General features: G+C 38.3%; 1 protein-coding gene across 2 annotated transcripts in view; it reads right to left on the bottom strand.

Annotated features, from left to right (window-relative positions):
* Tango1 (transport and golgi organization 1) overlaps positions 1–25,904 on the bottom strand; it is a 528,108-nt gene that overhangs the window by 25,180 nt on the left and 477,024 nt on the right. For both annotated transcript variants that reach the window (XM_090376510.1, XM_090376509.1), the window contains exon 22: positions 24,716–24,789. In XM_090376510.1, the coding sequence (XP_090232636.1) occupies positions 24,716–24,789 (74 nt within the window). The remainder of the gene's footprint in view (positions 1–24,715; positions 24,790–25,904) is intronic.

The following is a 25,904-nucleotide window of genomic DNA, read 5'->3' on the forward strand; positions in this document are numbered from 1 at the left end:
GAGCCTTAAACTTATTTAGGCTATCAACTTCCACGACAAAGGATGGAAGTCTGTTCCACCAACCAACTACCCACTGGCTAAAGGCAAATTTCCGCACGTCTATCCTACATCTGTCTTCCCTCAATTTGAATTTATGCCCTCTCAGGTGATTATTCTGAGCAAGAGGAAGAATCCCATCAGCATTGAGCATGCTCAAACCATTCAAGGCTTTATACACCTCTATCAGACCACCTCGCTGGTGCCTAGTCTCCAGACACTGTAATTTGCAAAACTTAAGCCTTTCTTCGTAAGAGCACCCCTTTGTTCCATTCACTAATCTTGTTGTCCTTCTCTGTACTCGTTCCAGCAGCTCTACATCCTTCTTGAAATGAGGCCTCCAGGCCTGTATACAGTACTCTAGGTGTGGCCTGACCATTGCCTTATAAAAGGGAATAATTACCTCCTTATCCCTGCTAGAAAAATTCATATATATCATTGACAATACACCATGAGCTACTCTTGCAGCCCGTCTGCACTGCTCAGAGAACTTCATATCTGCCTGCACAACCACCCCTAGGTCCCTTTCATTCTCTACCACTGTCAGTGTAGTACCACAGAGTTAAATATGTTGCTCTGGGGTTGCTGTTTTCCATATGTAGTACCTTAGCTTTGTCAATGTTAAACTTCATTTGCCACCTCTCAGCCCATCTGCTCAACCTTTGTAGATCCTGTTGCAGCAGCATAGTGTCAACAGTGTCCTTGACAACCCTGCCAACCTTCATATCGTCTGCAAACTTGGACATTAAGCTTGATATACCATCATCAATATCATTTATAAATACAGAAAACAATAATGGACCCAATACTGAACCCTGAGGGACTCCACTAATAACATTAGTCCACAATGAGCAGTGTCCATTGATTACCACTCTCTGTCTTCTCCCCCTCAACCACCCCTTTATGCATAGCAGCAATTTGCCTCCAATGCCACACTGCTCCAATTTGTGCAGCAGTCTTCCATGTGCAACAGTATCAAAAGCCTTTCTAAGATCCAAGTATATAATATCAAAGTTATTCCCTGCATCCAGTTCTTTTGTGACTGCATCATAGTATACAATCAAATTGGTCAGGCAAGACTTCCCCTTAACAAAACCATGCGGTGTCCGAGCTATAAGTGAAGTCTTGTCTAGATGATCCTGCAGTGCTTCTTTAACAAGTGCCTCCATTAATTTTCCAGGAACAGAAGTTAAACTCACAGGTCTATAATTACTTGTGTCAGCCTTTGATCCTCCTTTGTAAATTGGGGTCACATTTGCACATCTCCAGTCCATGGGTACCTCCCCTGAGTCCAAGGAAGCTCTCATAATTATGGTTAAGGGTTTGCTTACTTCCTTTGCTGCCTCCTTTAATATAACTGGATAGATCCCATCCATCCCAGGTGCCTTTCTTGTGTTTATATTCAACAATTTCTCCTCCACTTTACTCTCAGTTATTACAAGATTCTCTAGCTTACTGCCAGAGTTGAATACACCTCTGGCATTCCCCTCGCTGAATAACTCCTTGTGTGTGAATGTCGATGCAAAATATTCATTTAGTTTGTTTACATGAGTTTGGCTACATGAGCAGGATCATCAACAGTTGACCCATCGATATCAAGTGGACCAATCTGATTCATCCCCTTCCTTCCAGAGTTTACAGAAGTAAAGAACTCTTTGCTGTTTTTCTTTGCATCCCTTGCCAAAGATTTCTCATAATCTGCCTTTGCCTGCCTAACCTCCTTTGTAACTTGGTTACAGATCAACTTGTATCTATCATAGGCTTCTGTGCCACGTGTTAATTTGTATGTATTCCATGCATTTTTCTTCTCTGCCATATGTCTCATTAGTTCATCTGACATCCATTTAGGCCTAAACCTTGAACAATATTTCTTAGTTGGTATGTAAAGCCTAGTAGCTTCCAAGATAAGTTCTTTGAATGCTTCCCAATGTGAATTTGCTGTTGGTAACATTCTCAGTTGGTTCTACTGTATAGAATTTAAATACTGTCTCAGTCCATCGTAGTCACCTTTACGAAAGCAATAACCCTTTCCTTTACCCCTAATGGTAGTTACCTCTTTGAGTAAATCCCACTTCAGCACACTGTGATCACTGCCTTCTAGTGGTTCATTTATCTGCAGATTCTTAATTTGCAGATAAATTAGAGACTTCCTAATCTGGAAGTTTCTCTTTTTGATATCTTTGGTTTAAAATTTTTTCAAATTCATTTGCTGTATCTATTGTTCTTGAAACTCTAAGAATCATCCAGAACTTTTAACTTTTTTTGACTTCCTTTCTTTGAAACTCAACTTTCTCCAATCTAACTTTCCTAATACTGTCACATAACTACAGTTGGCTTTGATTTTCTAGCTGCATAAACCCAAATTAGTAGAAGAAAGTCCCGAGTTGGTGTGCAATGTCAATAATCGCTAAAATGGATTCCATCAATGTCAATCCAGTAATGATTTCTTGGATTATGTTAGCCATTTATGGAAAAATTTGATAGAAAATTTTGGTGGAATTTAAGCAGTTGCTCATGACATTTCTAAAGCTTCTGACTGTTTGGCATAAAGTTCTTTTAAACAAGCTCCAATCTTATGGACTGCTGAACAGGAGGTTTTATGCAATTGAGTAGCCTGTTTTCTCTCTGACTGTTTCCTTCTAACTTCTTAACTAATGCTGGTGTTCTCCAAGGTTGAATTCTTTCTTCCACTCATCATGGATCATATATCAATGACCTTTTTCATAGTGACCAGCAATCCCATCTATAGTTTTGCTGATAGTTTGCAACTACATTTCCTTCCAGTTTGAGAAACTTTACTTTGCACAAATGGCTTCAACTTCTTGAATATCCACCACCAATTCCTTAAATGTTGATATCCAGGTAATTCTTCAAAGAAAACTTAAGTAACTTGAATCCTTCTAAAACTTAGTCCTATCTTGTCTCATGCAATAAAGATTATGATGCCCCCATGCTCAATATTTCATAACACTCAGATTTCTAGACAAGACCATATATCTTTATAGCGGCCAACCTTGAGTTACCACATCTGGGTGGTGCCTCCCAAACCCTCTTAAGGCCCTAGAGGACCTTAAGAAGGTAAGTGTATTTCTTTCAGTTTCTGCCACAAGCTCTTTCTCTAGTTATTTCCAAAGGCACTTTTCTTATGAATTGGCATCTATAATTCCAACTCACTCTCATCCAAATCAGACTGAATACATGCCTGAACTAGTTAAAATCCTTTCACTGTTCAAATGGATACAGAACTAACTTTATCTCTTCCTTATTTATCTCTTGTTATTTGGAACAACCATCACTCATAGGTTCTTGAGAATTACAATCTACAGGAATTCAAGTGCAATTCTAACAAGTATCACCATCATTCTTAACTTTCTACTCTTATATTTTAACTGAAGTATAGATTCTAATAACTTTTGTGTTTGGTATCACCATAAAAAACAATCATTAATGGAATATGAGAGGTAAGGAGTGCCCAGAGTTGGTTAACTTTAGTTTAATGGAGTAATTCATGGTGCATTATACTCAGTGGCAGACTGGCCATAAGACTTTCTGGGGAAACCCCGGAGGCTGGTGTAATTTTCAATATTACAATCCGACCCCCGACACATTATATTTGTTTTCCCCGGTAAGAATTTTTGACCCAGTCCGCCTCTGATTATACTCTTTTTATTTTATTACTCTACAGCACTACCATACATTTAAAATAGAAAATTAAATTAAACCCCAAGAATTACTTGTATTTTAATTTTTCCCTCTTGCCAGATTCAAGTTATTTATGATTGTCAGGTGCAGTACAAATATTGATCAATTAATGAATCAATATTAGTCACAGTGACTGGATAATAAATAATTGAATGGATAATAATTTAACAAAAAGGAATAATACTTAAAATATATATATAGGGCAGTCAGAATTAAAAATGTTATTAAGAGTTTTTTTTCTTAAACTTCATAGTTTTTATGAAAAATTATGTTAAAGTTCCATGGTGTCATTTCCAGTATCCGAGAAAAGTATGCAAAGTCAGTGTGATTATTCTGGAACACGGTAAATAATGTAAAACACACACATGGCATAATCAATGTGAATTCAGAAATCGAAATTTATTAAAAAAAAAAAAAAAAAAAAAAAAGAAATGCATGATGATTTTTAGAGTATTTTTGGCATTCAGTCTGTAGGAAGATGATGCAAGTCTTGGCAAAAACTCATGCTGTGTGAAAATTCCATTATTGTTATTACACGATGTTGCAACACAAACTGCATTAACATAATCCAATTTACAGGTAAAAAAATTGCAATTAAGATTTAAATATTTCAGTGTTCCCTTAATTCATTCAGTTATAAAGTCTTTTCCTACTTGAAAAAATTAATAACTGAAAACTACAGGTTATATTGAAAAGCTTTTTTTGCATTTTAATCAGTATAAGCAGGATTATTTTTTTTTTAACAATAAAAATTTTAGTTCAAAATTTGACTAAGGTGAGAAACATAAAGTAAATAATTCAAAAGAATAACACAACTGTAAAATTTTCACCAATCTTCACTGAAAATCAAATCTCTGTGTGCCCACTATTATTTTCTAATAAGCAATCAAGGTGAGCTATTGTGTTCTTCACAGCTGCCTTCAAAATTTCTAACAAAATGCTCACTACCTCCCAATCTGAAAGAGTTGCTGTTGTACCTCATCAATTCTATGGTTGCAAATTAGCTAGCTTTCTTCCAACTGTCTTACAATGTTCTTCTTGAACAATGAGACCTTGAGACATTTTTCTGGCTTGATATGCTTTAAAGGTTGCAATAATCCTATTACCATTTTGTAATAAAGTTTAATTAAATGTGCATCATTTTAAAACAGACTTGACCAGATTTGGTCACTTAAATTAGGAATACAGCATCAAACTTCTATCTCAAAGATGAAGAATAAGACTATGATGAGCAAACACTTGAATTCTCCAATTCCAGATCATTCCTTTTTATAAAAAACTCACTAATTTGTTTAATGAAAGGAAGAAATCTTAGTCTCCTGGTGGTCAAATTTCAAAGTAATTTTTGTTACTGTTTAAAATTTATCCCACATATGCTGATCACAATGCATAAAAACTGTTTTTCAATAAACTATAGTTTGAATCATTAATTTTCATTAGTAAAGGACTTAGGGACAGTTACTTTAAACTGCCCTGTATATTAGAAAAATTAAATAATTCAATGATACCAGGATTGGCAAAGAAGACCAAAGAAGGTTAGAGAAGCATGGACAGCACATTTTTCCTAAATCTTCTGCTATTCAGACACTAGTCTTACCTACACTCACTCGGTGGGAAGGAACAGCAGTGCGTAGCACACGCTTCTTGATTAGACCGGGGTTCGAGCCCGTCACCACCAAATATGGAGGATGTAGAAAGGTCAGAGAATGACCACCGCATATCCTGGAGCAATATGGCCTTAGTTTCTAATGCTACTAAAAACCAAAAAACAAACAAACAAACCTCCACTCATAAGGACTGAGATGGAACTACTCAAAATCCTCCTTGAGTACACCCACACAGCAATACACCAGATAATGGATAACAACACTCTTGGCACACATTCAATACCAACAGAATAGGGAGAGGAGCAGACAACTGACTTTCTCACTCAACTTTTCAATCTCATCCTAGAGAAAAATGAGATACTAGATGAATGGTACACAGTAATCTGCATCCCTATCTATAAAGGAGAAAGGAGATCAACAACTGTGCTCAAACTACAGCCATAGCTGTCTCCTTAACCATGCCAACAAAATATTTATTGAAATTTTACAATACAGGCTAAAGAAATGACATGAAGAGATCATTGAAAAAAGAACAATGGGATTCAGAACTGGAAGGAGCACAAATGATGCAATCTTCATGCTTTAACACTGGCAGAACTAACTTGGGACAGAAACAAAGACCTGTTTTGCTGCTTCATAGACTACAAACAAGCCTTTGACTCCATGAACAGAAATAATTTAATACAGCCTTAGCAGAAAATGGTAATGACACCACCATGCTGAATTTTTTTAACTGAATACTATACACATTAATGCAGTAGAAAAGCTCAAGAACATCGAGTCTGATAAAATCTCTTTCTGCCCACCTTTTTTGACATCTTCCTAGTAAATGTTACAAAACAAGGAATAGAGGATCTGTATGAAACAATAGTGGCCTCCATAGTCGAGTGGTCAGGAGCGGGAGTGCAGTAGCACATGCTCTTTGAGTAGACTGGGGTTCAAGTCCCTGACTGCTAAATACGGTTGATCTGCCAACCGGCACAGGACCAGCGTGGCAGATTACGGTCTGTTTCCCTCAACATGAATCATTGAGAAGACTTCCATCCTGCAGTGGGTTGATAATGGCTGCAATTTACCTTTACTTTTTTATGAAATAACAATCGATGGAACAAACAAACTGCACAAAATATGCAGACGCCATAGTAATTGTGGCAGAAAACCTAACCATCCTGGAAAAAACCCAAACAAAATCTGAACTAAACAGTTTGCACCAAATATGACATGTATATGAACTTCAACAAAACCAACATCATGAAAATAAGCAGAAACCATAAAAATATCCATTTAATGATCAATAACCAATGGGAGGGGGGAAGAAGGAAACAAAATTGCAGCCTTCAAGATGAAATGTCTCAAAACCATAAAAAGAACCAGCCAGAAAGAGAAAACTAATAACATAATAAAAAGAGACCTGCACTACACAGAGTTTATTATCAAAATTATAAAGAAAAAAAATTGCAATGGCTTGGATATGTATGCACTACGACTCAGGACAGACGGCCAAACTTACATCTAACAGGGAAATTGGAAGGTAAAAGAGGAAAAGGCCAGCTGTGGAAAATAAGGCTAGCAAACACAAAGAGGTTATGCTAAAATCACCACCTGCAAAGAACTATTTTGCCTGGCGAACAACTGAGCGTTGGAGAATATGTATTCAGAGAAGACTAAACCCACCTTAGAGAAGATGAAAAGAAGAAATTAATTCCCATGTAATGCCTTTCAGATATTTTTTCTTTTTTTTTAAATTTGCATAAACCATTAGCAATGCATCTCCTGCTGTTTTCCATTGTGAATAATAATTGCATTATTACACAATGAAAGTTTATGTTGGAAGCCAGAGCATCTTCCTACAGAATAAATGTGGGAAGTGATATCCTGTAAATGAACAGGAATTTCAAGTTTTTTATATTAAATTTAAATATTTGAATTCATGCTGTGTCATGTATGCTTTGCATTATTTTATGTATTCAAGCATAATCACACTGGCTTTGTATTTTTTTCTCTGATGTTGGAGGTGATTTCATGAAACCATGACATTTTCCTTAAAACTAAGCTGTTTTAAAAAGAACTACTAAGAACATTTTCCGTTCCTTTTGTTGGAAGGAATTCACTATAAAAATTATGGCATGTCATTCTTAATTACCCTGCAGATACAGATACAAAAATATTCAGAAACATTCAAATGATATATTCAAAGCAACTCTGCATATCATAAGTACCACTAGGTAAGTTCATAAGTTCAGGCTTTCTTGACTTTGATAATTTGGCTTCTCCCAAAATTCAAACAGTTTAAAGAACACTTGAATGAGAACACCTTCTCTAATCACTTACAAAAAAATTATGTTCTTTGTTTTAGAAATTAGATATTTTATGAAGAATACTTCTCATTTCCTTGTAAAAGACAAACAAAAGAAAAATTTTAATTTCACACTTCTTGAGATATTGTTTATTTAATGAATCTCCTCTGTAACATTTGTGTGTATGTGGTTTATATAAAGAACACACTTTATTTATATAATGATGCCTGAACTTGAATAAACATTTATCTTCAGAATTACACTAGCACTTTCTGCCTAGAAAGCACTTACTATTATTCATACAGAAAATTACAAGATTTCTGCACACCACAAGAAATATTTTTTGCACACCAAACAACCAAGATTTTTTGTAACTTGTTGCCTCTTAAACAAAATTCCTATATTTTCAAAAAATAAAATTTTCATTCTATTATACAGCTGTTTTCTTTCACTCATCAATAAAAAGAATCAGTGACATTCACCTCTTTACACATGTACTGCTCACTTCATTCAATGGGCTTGACATTGTAATACATGTGTGTACAAGAGGACAGTTTCAAGCAATTCTGCTTTACAAACTGGATAATTTGACTTTTACAATTACAATGGACGCCAATTAAAAAAAAAAAAAAAAAAAGTGTTTGTTTCATTCTACAGTCATAACACTTTTTTTAATACCAAACAGTATCCTCAATACTGTGTATGGCAGCTGAAAATTTCCACTCCGGAAAATTTTGACTTTTATTTTTACTTAATTACCACACTAAACTGTGTTTAATAAGTAGTATTAATTGTTATAATTAGATTATTACATTAGCTTATTTCTGAATTTAGCTAAGGATTTTAATAAGTTACAACTTAATATTCATAAATCCTTTGTCATTGACAGTCTAGGCACAAACATTGTATCTTGTAAGTAGTAAAGTGTAGATCATAGTAATTAATTTTCAGTGCTTTATATTATAGTAAATGAATAGTCAGAGACCCTAATCAAGTAGGTTGGTTATTTTTGTATTTAGATAAGCATTCAGAAAGTCAAAAGTGTTATTTAGAAATGTAATACTGGGGTATGTATTGTCATTTCTGGGAATAGTGAAGTATTATTATACTCATCTTTTAATGCATAGTATTTTTAAATCAAAATCAGCCTAATATGATGGCTCAAGCAAGAGCAGTAAAGCAAAAAGCTCAGAGGAGTGGAATGCTTTAGCTCAAGAGAGGATCATCAATGGCATTTCTTTGAAAATTAAAGCTATATACAGTGTGCTACTTGTTGCCATTTTACAAAGTTCTCTGTAGTGGAACACAATACAGCCAAGGAGGATGTCTCTGTGCTTTCAATGCAGAAAGTATGATAACATTTAGGCACAATTCAGCATTCTGATTGGCTCAAAATGAGGGCTGATGCCCTTCAAGGAATAAAAGACAAGTACTCAATCAAGCACTAAGCCATGCAGCAATATGCCAGACACTATACAACATCTTACATGGCAGAATGAGCTGGATCTACAAGAAGTAGCCGTTACTGGTAGCTCTATTTGCTAGGGAAACAAGAAATATATTTTATAAAAAGGATAAGTGGATAAGCACTCAACTCATGAATTCTTGTTTGTTGCCACAATAGCTAATGTTGGCAAGATGTTCTGAAGGTAGCAATGTTTCAAATGAGTGGGATAAGAAAGATAGAGAAACAAACATAAATAACTTCAAGGGGTATGATGAGATTATTGGAAAAATTCTTAGATAATCCACCTGATGTTGCAGTAAACTATAGAAGATTACTTAGTCTTAACTGTGTCTACAGCAATGTCAGGAGTGTTGTCAGTCAACTGCCAAGGGATGGCGAATATATTTGAATTATGGAATACATTTAAGGCAAAAATCACAGAAGCCATGAATGCATATATACCTTTAAGAAAATATTGCAGGAGGAGGATACCAAAATGGATGACTGCAGAGTTGGCTGGTCAAATATATAGCAGAAAAAATAGAGCATGGAACAGTTGCAGAGAGAGACGAAAAGTACTGAAGCCTACAAAAGGTACAAGTTGTTCTGTAATAGTACAACAAATAAGGTCAGGGAGGCCAAGGCTGCATATGAGAAGGCACTGGCTAAGAGAGCAAAGAATGGGGCAAGGAATTTTTCATGTATGTGAATACAATGAAGGAGAAAGCTAATCAGATTGCACCCTTATGCACTTGGTGTGGGATAGTCTTAGATAATCCACCTGATGTTGCAGATGAACTCAATACGTACTCTGCATTGGTCTTTATTGACAAGAGTCCCATTATGCTGAGAAGAGGCTGCGCGAGTGAGTCTGAGCCATATGAAATTAGTGATGTCGTAATTACAGATGATTTTTTATAAGAAATCATCATCCCGGAGTTGATGCCATATACCCTGTAGTTTTGATGGAAAGCACGAAGGAGTGTATTAAACCACTGAGGTTAATTATGAGGGCATTTTTGGACTCAAGGGAGATTCCTTTGGATTGGAGATGTGCCAATGTATCGGCAATGCATAAATGCACTGGCAATATATTGGATGATTAAGAATGCAATCCAAATGGTATTTAGATAGATATGGCATTCTGAAGGACACATAACATGGTTTTGTTAAGGGAAAATCGTGTTTAACTAACTTAGTATGTTATTTTGACAGTTACTCTTGAGCTGGATTTAGGAATAATTTCAACATACTTTATTTGAATTTTAGCAAGGCATTTGACTCAGTCAGTCCCTCATGAGAGGTTACTGTATAAGCTGGAATATGATGAGATTACTGGAAAAATTCTAAGATGGATTACTGGGTGGGCAGGAGCAGCGTGTGCTATGCAGTGCTGCTCCTGCCCACCTGGCTACGGAGGCGCCCTCGGTTTTAGAAGCATTAGCTTAGTGAAGGCCATATTGCTCCATATATATACTGTCTGTAAATTGCGTGAATTCTGTGGTTAATTTTCTGTTTCCTGGACGAAAAACCAGAGTTTCCAGGAGGAAAACCATGCTACCCTTGCCTGAGACAGACTAACTCAACCATGTTAGGAAAAAGACCAATAAACAATCCTTATGTCATCGACAGGACTTGTACTCTGGTGTTTTCCACAGGGTGTGAGAAAGATGGCGATTCTACCTGTTACCCGCAAGGGTAACTGTGATTACAGTAGTCTCAGACAGTTTTAAAATTCCATACACTGGGATCAAATGATGATGCTACAACAACAAATTCTAAATGGGAAACATTCAGGGAACTAATCATAGAAGCTACTTGGCTTTCATATCAACTAGAAAATACAGTTTAAGGCTTAGGCCTAAATGGATGTCAGATAAATTATTGATACATGTGGCAGAGAAGAAAAGTGCATGGGATGCATATAAATTATGAGCTGATAAAGAATGGTACATAAATTAATCTGTAATCAAGTCACAAAGGAGGTTAGGCAAGTTAGAATTAGCACAAAAAAAAAAAAAAAAAACAACACCATGCCTCCCCCCTTCTCATTTCACTCATCCACCTGCTCCAAATGTTTCTCTAGTGTTGCCTTGAATCTGTTTAAGCGATCAATTTTTACAACAATGGAAGTCTGTTCCAGCAATCAACCACCCACTGGCTAAAGGCAAACTTCCGCATCTATCCTACACTGTCTTTCCTCAACTTGAATTTATGCCCTCTCAGGCAATTATTCTGAGCAAGAGGAAGAATCCACCAGCATTGAGCATGCTCAAACCATTCAAGGCCGTATACAATTCAATCAGATCACCTCGCAGGTGCCTAGTCTCCAGACACTGTAATTTTTAAAACTTAAGCCTTTCTTCGTAAGAGCAAACTTTGTTCCATTCACTAATCTTGTACCTTCTCTGTACTTGTTCCAACAGCTCTACATCCTTCTTAAAATGAGGCTTCCAGACCTGCATACAGTACTCAAGGTGTGGCCTGACCATTGCCTTATACAAGGGAATAATTACCTCCTTATCCCTGCTAGAAAAATTCGTGTATATCATTGACAAGACACCATGGTCTACTCTTGCAGACCGTCTCCACTGCTCATAAAAAAGTTCATATCTGCCTGCACAATTACCCCCAGGTCCTTTTCACTTTCTACCTCTGTCAGTGTAGTACCACACAGTTGATACATTACTCTGGGGTTACTGCTTCCCATATGCAGTACTTTATATTTGTCAATGTTAAACTTCAGTTGCCACCTCTCAGCCCATCTACTCAACTTTTCTAGATCCTGTTGCAGCAGCATACTGTCATTAGTGTCATTAACAACCCTGCCGACCTTCATATCGTCGGCAAACTTGAACATTAAGCCTGATATACTATTATCAGTATCATTAATGAATACAAAAAACAACATTGGGCCCAACACTGAACCCTGGGGGACTCAACAATAATAACATTAGTCCACGAAGAGCAGTGTCCATTGATTACCACTCTCTGTCTTCTCCCACTCAACCATCCTTTTATCCATAGCAGCAATTTGCCTCCAATGCCACACTGCTTCAATTTGTGAAGCAGTCTTCCATGTGCAACAGTATCAAAAACCTTTCTAAGATCCAAATATATGATATCAAAATTATTCTTTGCATCCAGTTCCTTTGTGACCACATCATAGTAACCAATCAAATTGGTCAGACAAACCCATGCTGTGCATGGATTTCCCTTAACAAACCCATGCTGCGCCCGAGCTATAACTGAAGTCTTGTCTAGATGATACTGCAATGCTTAATTAACCAGTGCCTCCATTAATTTCCCTGGAACAGAAGTTAAACTAACATGTCTGTAATTACCTGTGTCTCCCTTTGATCCTCCTTTGTGGATTGGGGTCACATTTGCACATTTCCAGTCCATGGGTACCTCCCCCGAGTCCAAAGAAGCTCTCATAATTATGGCTAAGGGTTTGCTTACTTCCTTTGCTACCTCCTTTAATATAACTGGATAGATTCCATCCACTCCAGGTTGTTGTTGTTGTTATTTGGTTTTTAGGAGCATTAGCAACTAAGGCCACATTGCTCCGGGGATATGTGGTGGTCATTCCCTGACCTTTCCGCAGCCTCCGTATTTGGTGTTCACAGGCTCGAACCCCGGTCTAATCAAGAAGCGTGTGCTACAGAATGCTGCTCCTGCACACCTGGCTACGGAGGCACCATTCACCCCAGGTGCCTTTCTTATGTTTATCTTCAACAATTTCTCTTCCACTTTACTCTCAGTTGTTACAAGCTTATCTAGATTACTGCCAGAGTTTAATACACCTCTGGCATTTCTCTCCTTGAATAACTCCTCATGTGTGAATGTAGATGCAAAATATTCATTTAGTTTGTTAGCTACCTGAGCTACCTTTTAGAGTTTATATAAGTAAAAAAGTCTTTGCTGTTTTTCTTTGCATCCTTTGCCAAAGATTTCTTGTAATCTATCTTTGCCTGCCTAACCTCCTTTGTGACTTGATTGCAGACTAGCTTATATCTGCCATGGGCTTCTGTGTTGCCTGATAATTTATATGCATTCCATGCATTTTTCTTCTCTGCCATGAGCCACATTAATTCATCTGATATCTGATTAGGCCTAAACTTTAAACAGTAAAGTTAAGGCACGTTATGAGAAGTCTCTGGCAAAGAAAAGCAGGAAAGACTTCTATGGCTTATATTAACAGTAGAAAGAGGGGATTTAATCACATTGAGCCACTTAATGTCAATGGATTAACTGTTGATGACCCTGCTCAGGTGGCTGACAAACTGAATAGGTATTTTGCACCTACAAATGCCCTAGAATTTTTTAGAAGGGGATGAAGGGATGAATGATTTTTCAATAACTGAAAGGATATATAAAAAAGATGCCCGGGAAAGATTACCTTTCCCCCAGGTGGGATTTTTCCAATTATATTAAGGCAGTCAGCAAAGGAGGTTGCTGTTGTTATTATTTGGTTTTTAGGAGCATTAGCAACTAAGGCCATAGTGCTCCGGGGATATGCGGTGGTCATTCCCTGACCTTTCCGCATCCTCCGTATTTGGTGGTCACGGGCTCGAACCCCGGTCTAATCAAGAAGCGTGTGCTACGCACTGCCGCTCCTGCCCACCTGGCTACAGAGGCTCCCCCAGCAAAGGAGGTAAGTAAACCTTTAGCCATGTTTATGAGAGCATCTTTGGATTCAGGGATGGTCCCTATGGACTAGAGATGTGCAAACGTATCCCAAATTCACAAAGGGGATCAAAGTTGAGTTGATTTTACTGGCACCTTTAAAAAGGTTACCTCATAAAATTATTATATATATATATATATATATATAAATAAAAGGCAGTACAGCCGGCCCCCGTTATAATGCAGTTTGCTTTACGCTGATTCGCTATAATGCTATTCTTATATTATAACCCTTATCTGACTATAACGCTGTCACAGATCACTATAACACTCTTTTACAGATTTGAATTTTTGGCATATTTAACAAAATCGTTTCATTTGATGGAGTCGATAGCTTGAAAATGAATAGCAAAACAGCATTAAAACGTTTCCCACGCCGACTTGAAAAATTTTCTCGCACGCTAATTTAATTGCAGTATAGTGACTTGTTACGTAGTTCCGAGTTCAACATTTTAAAAAATGAAGTATATTGCTTGAAATATTTGCGTTATATGCGTTTATCCGAAGTCTAGTCATCACTCAGTACAGTATTAGACATCGTGTGTAATGGACAGTTTACTTGAACATTGTATCGTAATTAATGCAACCAACGCAGTTACATTTTCGAAGAGTTAATAATGGCCGATAAAAATGAAAAAGCAACAAAGTCTGGGCGCAGTATGAAGACTATAAATGTAAGAAAAAGACTGAATTTGAAAATTAAATTAGACGTTTTGAAGCGAATCGATTCCAAAGACATGCGGATGTGTGCCATAATTTAGGACTTGCAAGTTTAACTGTAAGAACAATTATAAAAAAAAAAAATAAAGAATTAATTTTAGCAGCGGGAAAGATAGCTGTTCCACTGCAAGCAACTAGTGCTAAGCCGGCTATTAGGATTGAAATGGAAAGACTAACTAATTTTATTGAAGATAATATCCAATGCAGAATTCAGTTAAGTTAAATATTATAAAAAAAATAATAATAAAAGAGAGAGAGAGAGAGAGAGAGAGAGATTAGCCTATATGATGATCTGAAGAAAACTCACCTAAAAAAAAAAAAAAAATTGGAACCATTTAAAATTGGTAAGGGCTGGTTGAATAGATTTAAAATCCAGGGAGAAGCCGCAAGTGCAGATCAAGGAGCCGGAACTTTCAAAAAAGAACTTTTAAAGTTAAAATTATTGAAGAGGGGTGTTATGTGTTATACTTCTCAACACGTTTTTAACCATAGATGAAGCAGAACTTTTGTGGAAACAAATGTCTAAAAGAAGTTTCATATTGAAAGAAGGAAAAAACATGCCAGGTTTCAAAGTGGTGAAGAATCGGTTGACTTTTTTGTTGGGTGGTAACACTGCGGGGGATTTAAAATTAATACCCCTTTTAGTTTATTTGGAAGAGGGCCAAAGTTCAACCCAAAATCGACACATTTTTCATGATTAAATTCATCAATTAAATTAAATCAATTTAGATCAATTAAATTCATGATTTTAATTGGAATTAAGTTTAATTTTGATACTAAGTAGTTACCACATAATTATGTGGTAACTACTTAGTATCAAAATTAAACTTAATCTTTGTATGTAATGCAGAATATTTTATATGTACAAATATTTTGACCGATATTTCTGCATCTTTTCACTACCGTTTATTATTGATTAGGAAATATCCTATGGCACCGACCGCAACTCACAAATACATATGTTACCTTATGGGAATGCGGCGCTCGCTTAGCGTGGATTCACTTAGTGCTCTGTTTTTTCGGAACGATTTATCGGCGTTAAGCGGGGGTCACCTGTATAAGTTTAAAAGTAAATTGTCTAATTTAGATACGTGTTTGTATATATTAATAGCTTGTAAAAACTTAAAAACGGAAGAGACATGGTCATCGACTGATAAAATCTGATTGAGTGTATAAGGCCCAGTCAGATGAGTAAAAGTGGTAAAATATATATTGTGAATATGAGGAAAATTAATGCAATTGATTAAAATATGCTTTATAGATAAAATGGTATCACAAGACTTGAATATAGAAGGGTCATCTGCCTTTGAACGAATGCGTTAGATGACTGTGTCCTATGTGGAGTCGAGCAAGAACAACTTCCTCGCTACAATTCCTGTGCAGACTAGACTGCCATGTTTCAATTACAGGCATTATCCAGTATAGTTTATTTGTTATCTGTCTATGCCACAATTCTTGCATATTATTTGTCTGTAGTCTGTATAGGGGACTGGTAGGCAACGATTATTAGTGGGAGCTGCTGACTTGGCTGCAGTGTCAGCCAAATCATTTCCCCTTATCCCAATGTGGCTGGGAATCCAGCAGAAAAGGATATCAAACTTGTGTTCATAAAGACAAACTATCTTCTGCTAAACCCGACAGAGAACTGGATGGGATTTGTGTCTCAAAGATAATAAAGCCTGTAATACACTCAAAGAATCGGAATATATTATAGACCTTTGGTATTAACTAGTTCTAATGTGATCCAAGGCTAATTCTTCAGCATGCAACCCTGTAGTATACATGCTGGATTCAGTAAGAATCTGCCAAGATATAGGAGTGCCTGGAAAGACAGCAGCAGATCCCCACACACGATTCCGACTTTGAGCTGTATGTGTAAACTGGCAAAATGTCGGAGTGTTCGGCTCGGTGAGCTGAATACAGCTGCAGGTAGACAGATGGAGTCTCAGACTTTGCCCAGTTCTTAATGGAAAAGTCGCATGATGGAATATGAGCATGCTAGGGTGGAAGGGATTGCTTTGGTGTTTGGGCAACCTTGTCTACTGATGTTGAACTCTCTCAGTAGCTGTTGGATGCAAATACCGAAAGGTCAGTTGGCAGTCTGATGGGCATTGACATAGCTCAAAAACAGATAGCCACGTAGGATTCTCTGGCAGTGATTTAAGTTTAAATGCATACTTTAGAGACAACTGCTTATGCTGAAGCGAGAGTAGTGGTTCATATGGCTCTAGACAGGGATGGTCGAAATGTTCCAGAAGCAATATGGATAGCCTGATGGTGGACATGGTCCAGCCATCGAAGTGCACTCTCTCTCTCTCTCTCTCTCTCTGGATGAACCATATACCTGGGACCCGTAATCTAGTTTGGATCGTACAAGTGCACAGTAAATGCGTAATAGGATGCAGTGGTCCGCACTCCAAGATGTACAGGACAGAGTGGAAAATATTAAGGCCTCTCATGCAATTTGTACGGAGTTGGCGAATATGTTCCAGAAAGGTCAACTTTTTATTGAAAACATGTCCCAAGAATTTTGTCTCTGACACTACTGGAATAGCATTTTGTCTGTCCAAGCCTTAATTCAGGTGCAGGATGAAGATTACACTTATGACAAAAGTGTATGCAAATGGACTTCAGCAGTGAGAACCTGAATCCATTAGCAATTGCCCAGGAATTAAGGCTATTAATGGCGTGTTGCAGTTGCTTTTCAATAACCCTCATGTTGCATGACTGACAAAATATGCAAAAGTCATTAACATAGAAGGCACTGTTTACCGCTGGAGGAAGTTGTTCTGTGATGGATTTACTTTGATGGCGAAAAGTGTGACACTTAATACCGATCATTGCGGTACTCCCTCCTCTCAGCAGAAGGGACAAGAAAGTGAGGAAAGGGGATCAAAAGGTGATGAGTAATTACAGAGCTTTGCTTCTGTTCCAGGAAAAATAATGGAGTCACTGTTTAGAGAAGTAATGCAGGACCATCTAGAAAGGAATGCAGTTATATTGCAGTCACAGCATCGATTTGTTAAGGGGCAATCTTGTCTGACCAATCAGATTGGTCAGACAAGGCTTAATGTCCAAGTTTGCAGATGATGCAAAGGTAGGCAGGATTGTTAATGACAGTAAAGACAGTATGCTACTGCAACAGGATCTAGAAAAGTTAGGCAGATGGGCTGAGAAGTGGCAACTGAAGTTTAACATTGACAAATGCAAAGTACTGCATATGGGTAGCAGCAACCCAAGAGAAACGTATCAACTGTGTGGTACAGGGAAGTGGAGAATGAAAAAGACCTGGGGGGTAATTGTGCAGTCAGATATGAAGTTCTCTAAGCAGGTAGACAGGCTGCCAGAGCAGGTCATGGAGTCTTGTCAATGATATATAAGAATTTTGCTAGCAGGGATAAGCGGGTGATCATCCCTTTGTATAAGGCAATGGCTAGGCCACACCTTGAGCACTGCATACAGGTCTGGTGGCCTCATTTTAGGAAAGATGTAGGGTTGCTAGAATGAGTATAGAGAAGGGCAACAAGACTGGTGAGCGGAACAAAGGGTTGATGTTACCAAGAAAGGCTTAAGTTATGCAAATTGCAGCATTTGGACACTAGGTTTGAGCTGGCTCAATGCTGAATGGATTGATGGGGCACAGATTCAAATTGAGGAAAGACAGTTCTGGAATAGATGTGGAAGTTTGCATTCAGCCAGTGGGTAGTTGATTGCTGGAACAGACTTCCATCTGTTGGTGTGGAAAGCTTAAATAAATTTAAGGCTGAACTAGACAAAAATTTGGGGTGACCAGATGGGTGAAATTGGAAGGCTTTTATTTTATTTTTTTTTGGCTGATTTTATTAAATTTTTTTTTTTTTTTTTTTTTTTGGCTGATTTTATATAAGCTTGTTTTCTTGCATCATATGACATAACTAATGCTAATAGTGTGGTTCACTTGGTGATGTAACAAAACATTACAATACGGAAAGAGAGAAGCTTTTCTATATTATTCCACAGAAGATTACTGTGGAGTAATATAGAAGGGCTACAAAAAATGTTTATTGTAATAAAGTAAAGTAGGATAATCAGGTTTTTTTTTTTTTTTTGAGGTAATATTTCTGAGTTTTGTTTTTCATTGCTGTAATTTAGATCATTCAGCTGATGTGCTCTCGGTGATGGGAAGCTAAATATTACTCAATAAAATACCATTTCATAACATTATACACATATTTCATTTACATTTAAAGCATGAAAAATTAAGAGAAAAGGTATGTAAAATTTATTTCTTTAATATTTTCTACTTTAATAAGTTCTACTGAGATAGGAAGAACTTTAGGAAGGTTTCTGCTTATAAAGGGTTGACTGGTGTAACAGCAACCTAGGCTATAATGTGCAAACCATGGTGAATCTAATAAGAATCCTACATTCTTGCCAATATTTCTTGCAGAATTAAAGCTTGCTGAGCCGTTATTCTTTCAGCTATGCATGATTCATACTGTTATGCTGGTTTTGTTATATAAATGTCCAGAGTTTTAGAGAGTCCTTTCTAACTGTTATTCCAATTGTTCTACCTTGAATAGACAGAACCTCTCAAGAAAATATGTCATCTTGTAAACAACTTCTCATTTTTAGGATTAATAAATTGGCATTTCTTTTGATGAAATGGTCTTTCAGTGTGTTATTTATATATGTCAGAACCTGAATAATGGGGAATAAACCAATGAGTCTCATTCACAATTTCAGAATTAGTTATTCAGAATTCTCATTCTGCAAATTGCAGTGGCTGGAGACTAGGCACCTGTGCGGTGATCTGATTGAGGTATATAAGGCCTTGAATGGGTTGAGCACGCTGAATTCTGATGGGATCCTTCCACTTGTTCAGATTACGAATCTAAGGGGGCATAAATTCAAATTAAGAAAAGACAGATGTAGAATAGATGTGCAGAAATTTGCCTTTGGCCAGCGGGTGGTTAATTGCTCGAACAAACTTCCATCTGTCGTTGTGGAAGTTGATAGGTTGAATAAATTTAAGGAGGAACTGGACAGGCATTTGGAGGGAATGGTGTGATTTTTTTTTTTTTTTTTTGGCTGATGCTGCATAAGCTCATACACTTGCTTTCTTGCATCACATGCCACTACTATTACTACTACTACTACTACTACTACAAGATATGCATATTCTGTACTGAGTTATAATCTAAGAATAATTGTGAGAACAAAAAAGAATACACGAGTTTGCCGATGAGGCTATCTGGATGAATGTTGCTGGGAGCTGCTAAGGAACTTTATTGCTTAAGAAAAACTGTTTTTTATTACTTCTGATTTAAAATTAGTAGTGTATTTATTATTTGTGATTCTCTGATTAAGTTGGTGAATCTGTTTGTTACTTGGTCTTGGTAATTGCTTAAGAAATTACAGTTGTCTCCTGCCATCACGGTGTTGTATCAATGTAATTAATATCTATTTTTAATTGATTTTAATCGCTCAGGCCACCAGTAGTGTGATCGCTTTCCAACCAATATCGGACCGCCTGGCAGTCCTTACTGTCAAGGGCACCATCAAGACCCATATTATCTCCGCCTATGCGCCAACTGAGACTAGCCTGGACCCGACCAAGGATGACTTCTACAACCAGCTCCAACATACGCTGGATTCAATTCCGCAGACAGAAGTGATCATCCTCGCAGGGGACTTTAATGCCCACATTGGCGTGGACAGATCTGGTTGGGAAACAACAATGGGCAAGTTTGGCCATGGGAAGATCAATGACAACGGACTACGTTTGTTGTCCTTTGCCGCATCTAACAACCTGATCATTGGAAACAGCCATTTCCAGCACCCTCAAAAACATCAACTTACATGGCGAAATCCATCTGGCAAGGACTCAGCAATCCTGGACTACATTTTGATCAATGCCAAATTTCGCTCATCACTCATGGACGTTCGTGCCATGAGGGGACCTGATTGCGGATCTGATCACTACCTCATCCGGGCTAAGGTGCAGCTCAAATTACAGCATTCAAAAAGATCATCTCGGTCAGCCAAGCTGGACTGGAGGCAGCTAATGAATGCTGCCAACAAACAGGCATATCAGATCGCCCTATCCAACCGCTTCGAGATGCTGGCCGTGCCCGAGGATATAAATGAAGAAGAAAAGCAGATCTCTGATGCCATCCTGGAATGTGCCAAGCCCCTATGTCCACCTGCCCGACGTCGAACGCAACCATGGATATCAGACGAGTGCCTCGACCTCGTGGACAAACGGAAACAGGCAAAATTGGTCGACTTTGAACGGTACCGGCAGCTAAACCGAGAAGTCCGACAAAGAATGACAGCAGAAAGAGAAGCATACTGGAACCAAGTGGCAGACGATCTTGAAGTGGCGGCATCCAAGAACGAGTACCGCACTCTCTACCGCACCCTCAGATGTCTGAGTGGAAAGACCAAATTGACTAGTGACAACATCAAGAATGCTGATGGGACCTTCGTGCGATCACCATCCGAACGCCTGCAACGGTGGAGTGAATTCTTCAAAGCTTTGTATAATCACGACCCACCTCAGGGACCGCCAGCAACAGCACTCTCGATCGACCCCCCTGAGGTCTCCATGGTCGATGTTGAGCCTACAGTAGAAGAAGTGAAAGCAGCCATACAATCCCTGAAGAATGGCAGGGCACCAGGAGTGGACCAAGTCACCACAGAAGCGATCAAAGCCGGGGGAGATGTACTGCTTCGCCGACTACACTCGCTCCTCAAAACCATCTGGTGCACTGAACAAATTCCGCTAACATGGAGGAAAGCCATTATCGTACCGATCCACAAGAAAGGTGATAACCGGGACTGCAAGAACTACCGTGGCATCAGCCTCCTTTCCATCATCGGAAAGGTCTTTATGAAGATCATCCAGTCAAGACTGCAAAAACATCGCGGGCAAACCAGTCGAGAAGAACAGGCAGGATTTAGACCCGGGCGAGGATGCTGTGATCAAATCTTTGCCATTCGTCAGCTGATGGAGGAGAGGATCCGGTGTGGACAGCGAACCGTCATTGTTTTCATTGACTTTAAGCCTGCTTTCGACTGTGTCCACCGGCCTGCCTTATGGAAACTACTAGAGGTTGAACATGTACCTCGAAAAGTCATCACACTCCTTCAAACTGCATACAACGGTTTAACCAGCCAGGTGCGCATCCAGAACGATTTATCTGAGGAATTTACCATCCAAACTGGAGTCCGCCAAGGGGATGTAGCCTCCCCGTTGCTTTTCAACATCGTGGTCGACGCCATTATGAGGCAAGCATTCAGAAACAGACAGGGCATACAATATGACAAGGATCACTATGTGACTGACCTGATGTTTGCTGATGATAGTGCTATCCTTGCCAGTAACGACGCTGAAGCCACGGACATCCTCTACGACATTGCCCGCATTGCCCGGCCATACGGTTTGAAGATCAATGCTGGTAAGACAAAGGCCCTGACAACAGATGGGTCGCAAGCCACCATCTATCTCGAAGGCGTCCAGATCGAGCAAGTGCAGGACTTTAAATACCTTGGGTCGCTGGTCCAGGAGAAGAAAGTTGCATCCACCATGGAAATCCACAGCAGAATTGGACAGGCGGCCACTGCGTTCGCCTCGCTCAAATGGTGTCTGTGGAAGAGGACCAACATTTCCACAAAGACTAAAACCCGACTCTTCCAGACTTTGATCCTGCCCATTCTTCTTTACGGATCGGAAACATGGATTTGTCTCAAGTTAGATTTGAACAAACTTGAGGTATTCCAAATGCGATGCCTGCGGCAGATCTTGGGCATCTCTCTTCGCGACCGCATCACTAATGATACCATCCGCGCCAGATGCCAACAGCAACCAACCATTGCCGACCAAATCCAGAAGCGAAGGCTTAGATGGTTTGGCCACGTATGTAGAATGGGCACGAACAGAATACCATCCAGACTCCTTTGGAGACAACGACCCACCCAATGGAGCATCCAACGGACCGCGCCTAGGAAAACGTGGGCCAAGCAAGTGGAAAATGACTTGAAGAGCCGACGTCTCGACCTTAACCAGGCCAGGACTGATGCCATTGATCGTAAGGTATGGAAGAACATCACAGAGCAAGTCCGAAACCCTGCGGCACCTACAGCAGCATACTGGTTGCGTGGCCAACCGCCTCCCCCAGCTGCCAGCTAAGGACCAAAGAAGAAGAAGAAGAAGAAGAATATCTATTTTTGGTTTTAGCTAAGAAATTTTATTTATAGTGAAGCTATAGCTAATTTAAAACCCTAACAATGTTACAATATAGTGTAATACATATAACATACACTTGATAGCATAATATGTATTATTGCATTTAGGTATCTATCAGTTTAATGTAACATTCTCAAGTAAACTTGAAATTAAATGGAAATCATGCTTGACTTGAGCAGCACAGCAATAAGCTCAAAGTAGAGGGAATGATGTGTGGTTCAGGGACAAATTGAAGGGACATTTCCTGCAAATCACGGTCTTATGAAATGTGCTGCTTGTGGGCTATCTGAATGAGGCACGATAAAGCCAGGGGGGGGGAATGTCTTTGTGTATTTGGTGCAAGGAGTATGAGGAAATTATGTGAACTCAGCATTCTCATAGGCATTTATGAGAGCTTGAAGAACAGGGTGGATGCCCTTAAAGGAATTAAAATGGGGCTCCATCAAGCTTTCAGCTGCCCAGCTCAACGCAAGAGCCTTCACTTCTACAGCAGGCAAAACAGCAGAAATACTCAAGGCAGAATATGCTGGTACTGCAGAAGATAGTTATTGTCAGTGACTTTATTGTTAAAGAAACAGAAAACATATTGTGTAAAAAGGACAGATAGAATAGACAAAAGTAGATGGCACTGAAGAGCAGATACATTTTAAGGGTACGAAAGGTGGTATTGTTGTACAAATGGATACTAATGATAATAGGAATAGGAGAGCTGAGGATTTACTTAACAAGTACAGGGCAATGTGGCGCCTCCGTAGCCAGGTGGGCAGGAGCAGCAGTGTGTAGCACATGCTTCTTGATTAGACCGGGGTTCAAGCCCGTGAGCCACCAAATACGGAGGATGCGGAAAGGTCAGGGAATGACCACCGCATATCCCCAGAGCAATATGGCCTTAGTTGCTAATGCTCCTAAAAAACAAACAACAACAACAACAGGGCAATGTTGGGAAACAGTTGAGTTGTGAAAATGTCTGCAATCTTGCTCAGACTCAACAGGAATGAGTACACATTGAGGGCATTGTTAATAAAATTGGCCATGGAGAGACTGTGAGAGGCACGTGGGTTAGAATTTTTCTTAGTGTGGTAACACGAGACCCTTTTTTTTACTGAGATGGAATACACTTAAATAGAAGGGGTGCAAGATATTTGCTGATGCTATTGAGGCCGTGTTAGAGATATGACAGGAGGGAAGGCGAGGTTGTGCTTTTAGTTAAGAACCATATTATATCTAAGGCAGTGTATCCATTTGGCCTGTGTGACCAATGTAAGTCAGTGTGGTGTGATATGAGCACTAGGAAGATTAAATGAGAGGAGGAGTATGTTATAGGCTTAATGACTGTGACGAGTAAAACAAACAACCATACAGAGAAATAGAGTGAGCCAGTAAATCAAAATGTCTTATAATGGGGAAATCTAATTATCCACATATTGACTGGAACTTGTGGATTGGTACACACTAGCAAGATTTTTGTGGATTTATTAGATGACTGTTTCCTACAGCAGCAGCAGCATGTTAGAGAGCCAACAACAGGAAGATAATAATCAGATCAACAATATTCTTGATCTGATTATCAGCAGCAATTCTATTCTCCATGCTTTTTTTTGTTACTCAATATAATTTTTAATATATTCAATTCTTAATATAAATTTAGAATGAGAACCTCATTTCCTCACACTATTTTTATTTATTTTTATTTTTTATTATTTATATTATTTATTATTAGTATTTATATTATTATATTATTTATAAAAATAAATATTATTTATTTTTATTTATTTTATTTAAATCAGATTAAGGTGTATACCTTACCCTGGAAACGGCATACGAAGCCAGGGGGGTTTCTTGCTAATATACAAGGAGAGTAACATTTAAGAGACTTTCTCAGTTCAACAGACATAGTATTTTACAATATTACTTGAATGAATCATTAAGAATACATAAATGTGATACGAGTGAATATAAATAGATAAATAGTCAAAAATGTCATTACCTTTTGGTAGGGATCTAATAATTCCATCATGACTCCTAGAACGAGCTTCTTGTTCTCTTTCTAACAGGGTTAGTCTGAAAAAACAAGTTAGAGGAAACAATAATTTTTTGAAAATTAATACATTTAATTCTAAAAAAAAAATAATAAACAAAAAAGATACACTAAATACCTCATCAAATTATAAATGCCTGCCATATTTTGTTAGCAAACTTCAGCAGCTCCTATGCTCCAAATTTTTAAAAGCTATTTGTGTATTGTTGTTGCAAATGTGAAATTGTTCTGTGTTTAGTTCTTAATCTGCTTGTTTTCAAGATGTGAAAAGGAAAATGTTGTTGTTGTTATTTGGTTTTTAGGAGCATTAGCAACTAAGGCCATATTGCTCCGGGGATATGCGGTGGTCATTTCCTGACCTTTCCGCATCCTCCGTATTTGGGGGGCATGGGCTCGAACCCCGGTCTAATCAAGAAACATGTGCTACGCACTGCTGCTCCTGCCCACCTGGCTACGGAGGCGGCTGAAAAGGAAAATGCTTAAAAAAACAAATGAATACTAGTATAATGGATATATTCAAAAAAATGACTCAAATCATACCACTGTACAGCTAACAAAACAACAAATAAAGTAGCACAGAAAATGGTGAAAAAGAAGGAGCCAACATTTATAGAAAAGACTATGCTTAGAAATTTTTTATAATTAAAAATTAAAACTGATTTTAAAAATTATAGAAATGGCTAAATTAATTGCATCACGGCATTGTGGTGCCAAGGGTATTTGTAAACTCTTGGCACCAATGATGTTGTGTTGGGATTAAATGTATACATGTTATTCCACAATTAAAAATCTTCCCATTTCACTCATCCATTTGCTCCAAACGTTTGTCTAGTTCTGCCTTGAATTTATTTAAGTTGTCAACTTCTACAACAACAGATGGAAATTTCTTCTGGCAATCAACCACCCGCTGGCTAAAGGCAAATTTCCGCACATCTATAATACAACTGTCTTTCCCTAATTTGAATTTATGTCCCCTCCCCAGGCAATTAATCTGGACAAGAGGAAGAACCCCATCAGCACTGAGCTAGCTCAAACCATTCAAGGCCTAATACACCTCAATCAGATCACCTTGCAGGTGCCTAGTTTCCAGACTGTAATTTGCAAAAATTAAGCCTTTCTTCAAAAGAGCAACACTTTG

The sequence above is a fragment of the Mastigoproctus giganteus genome, chromosome 6, assembly GCF_048544385.1.
Source record: "Mastigoproctus giganteus isolate SK-2022 chromosome 6, ASM4854438v1, whole genome shotgun sequence".
In the NCBI taxonomy this organism is placed as follows: Eukaryota; Metazoa; Arthropoda; class Arachnida; order Uropygi; family Thelyphonidae; genus Mastigoproctus; species Mastigoproctus giganteus.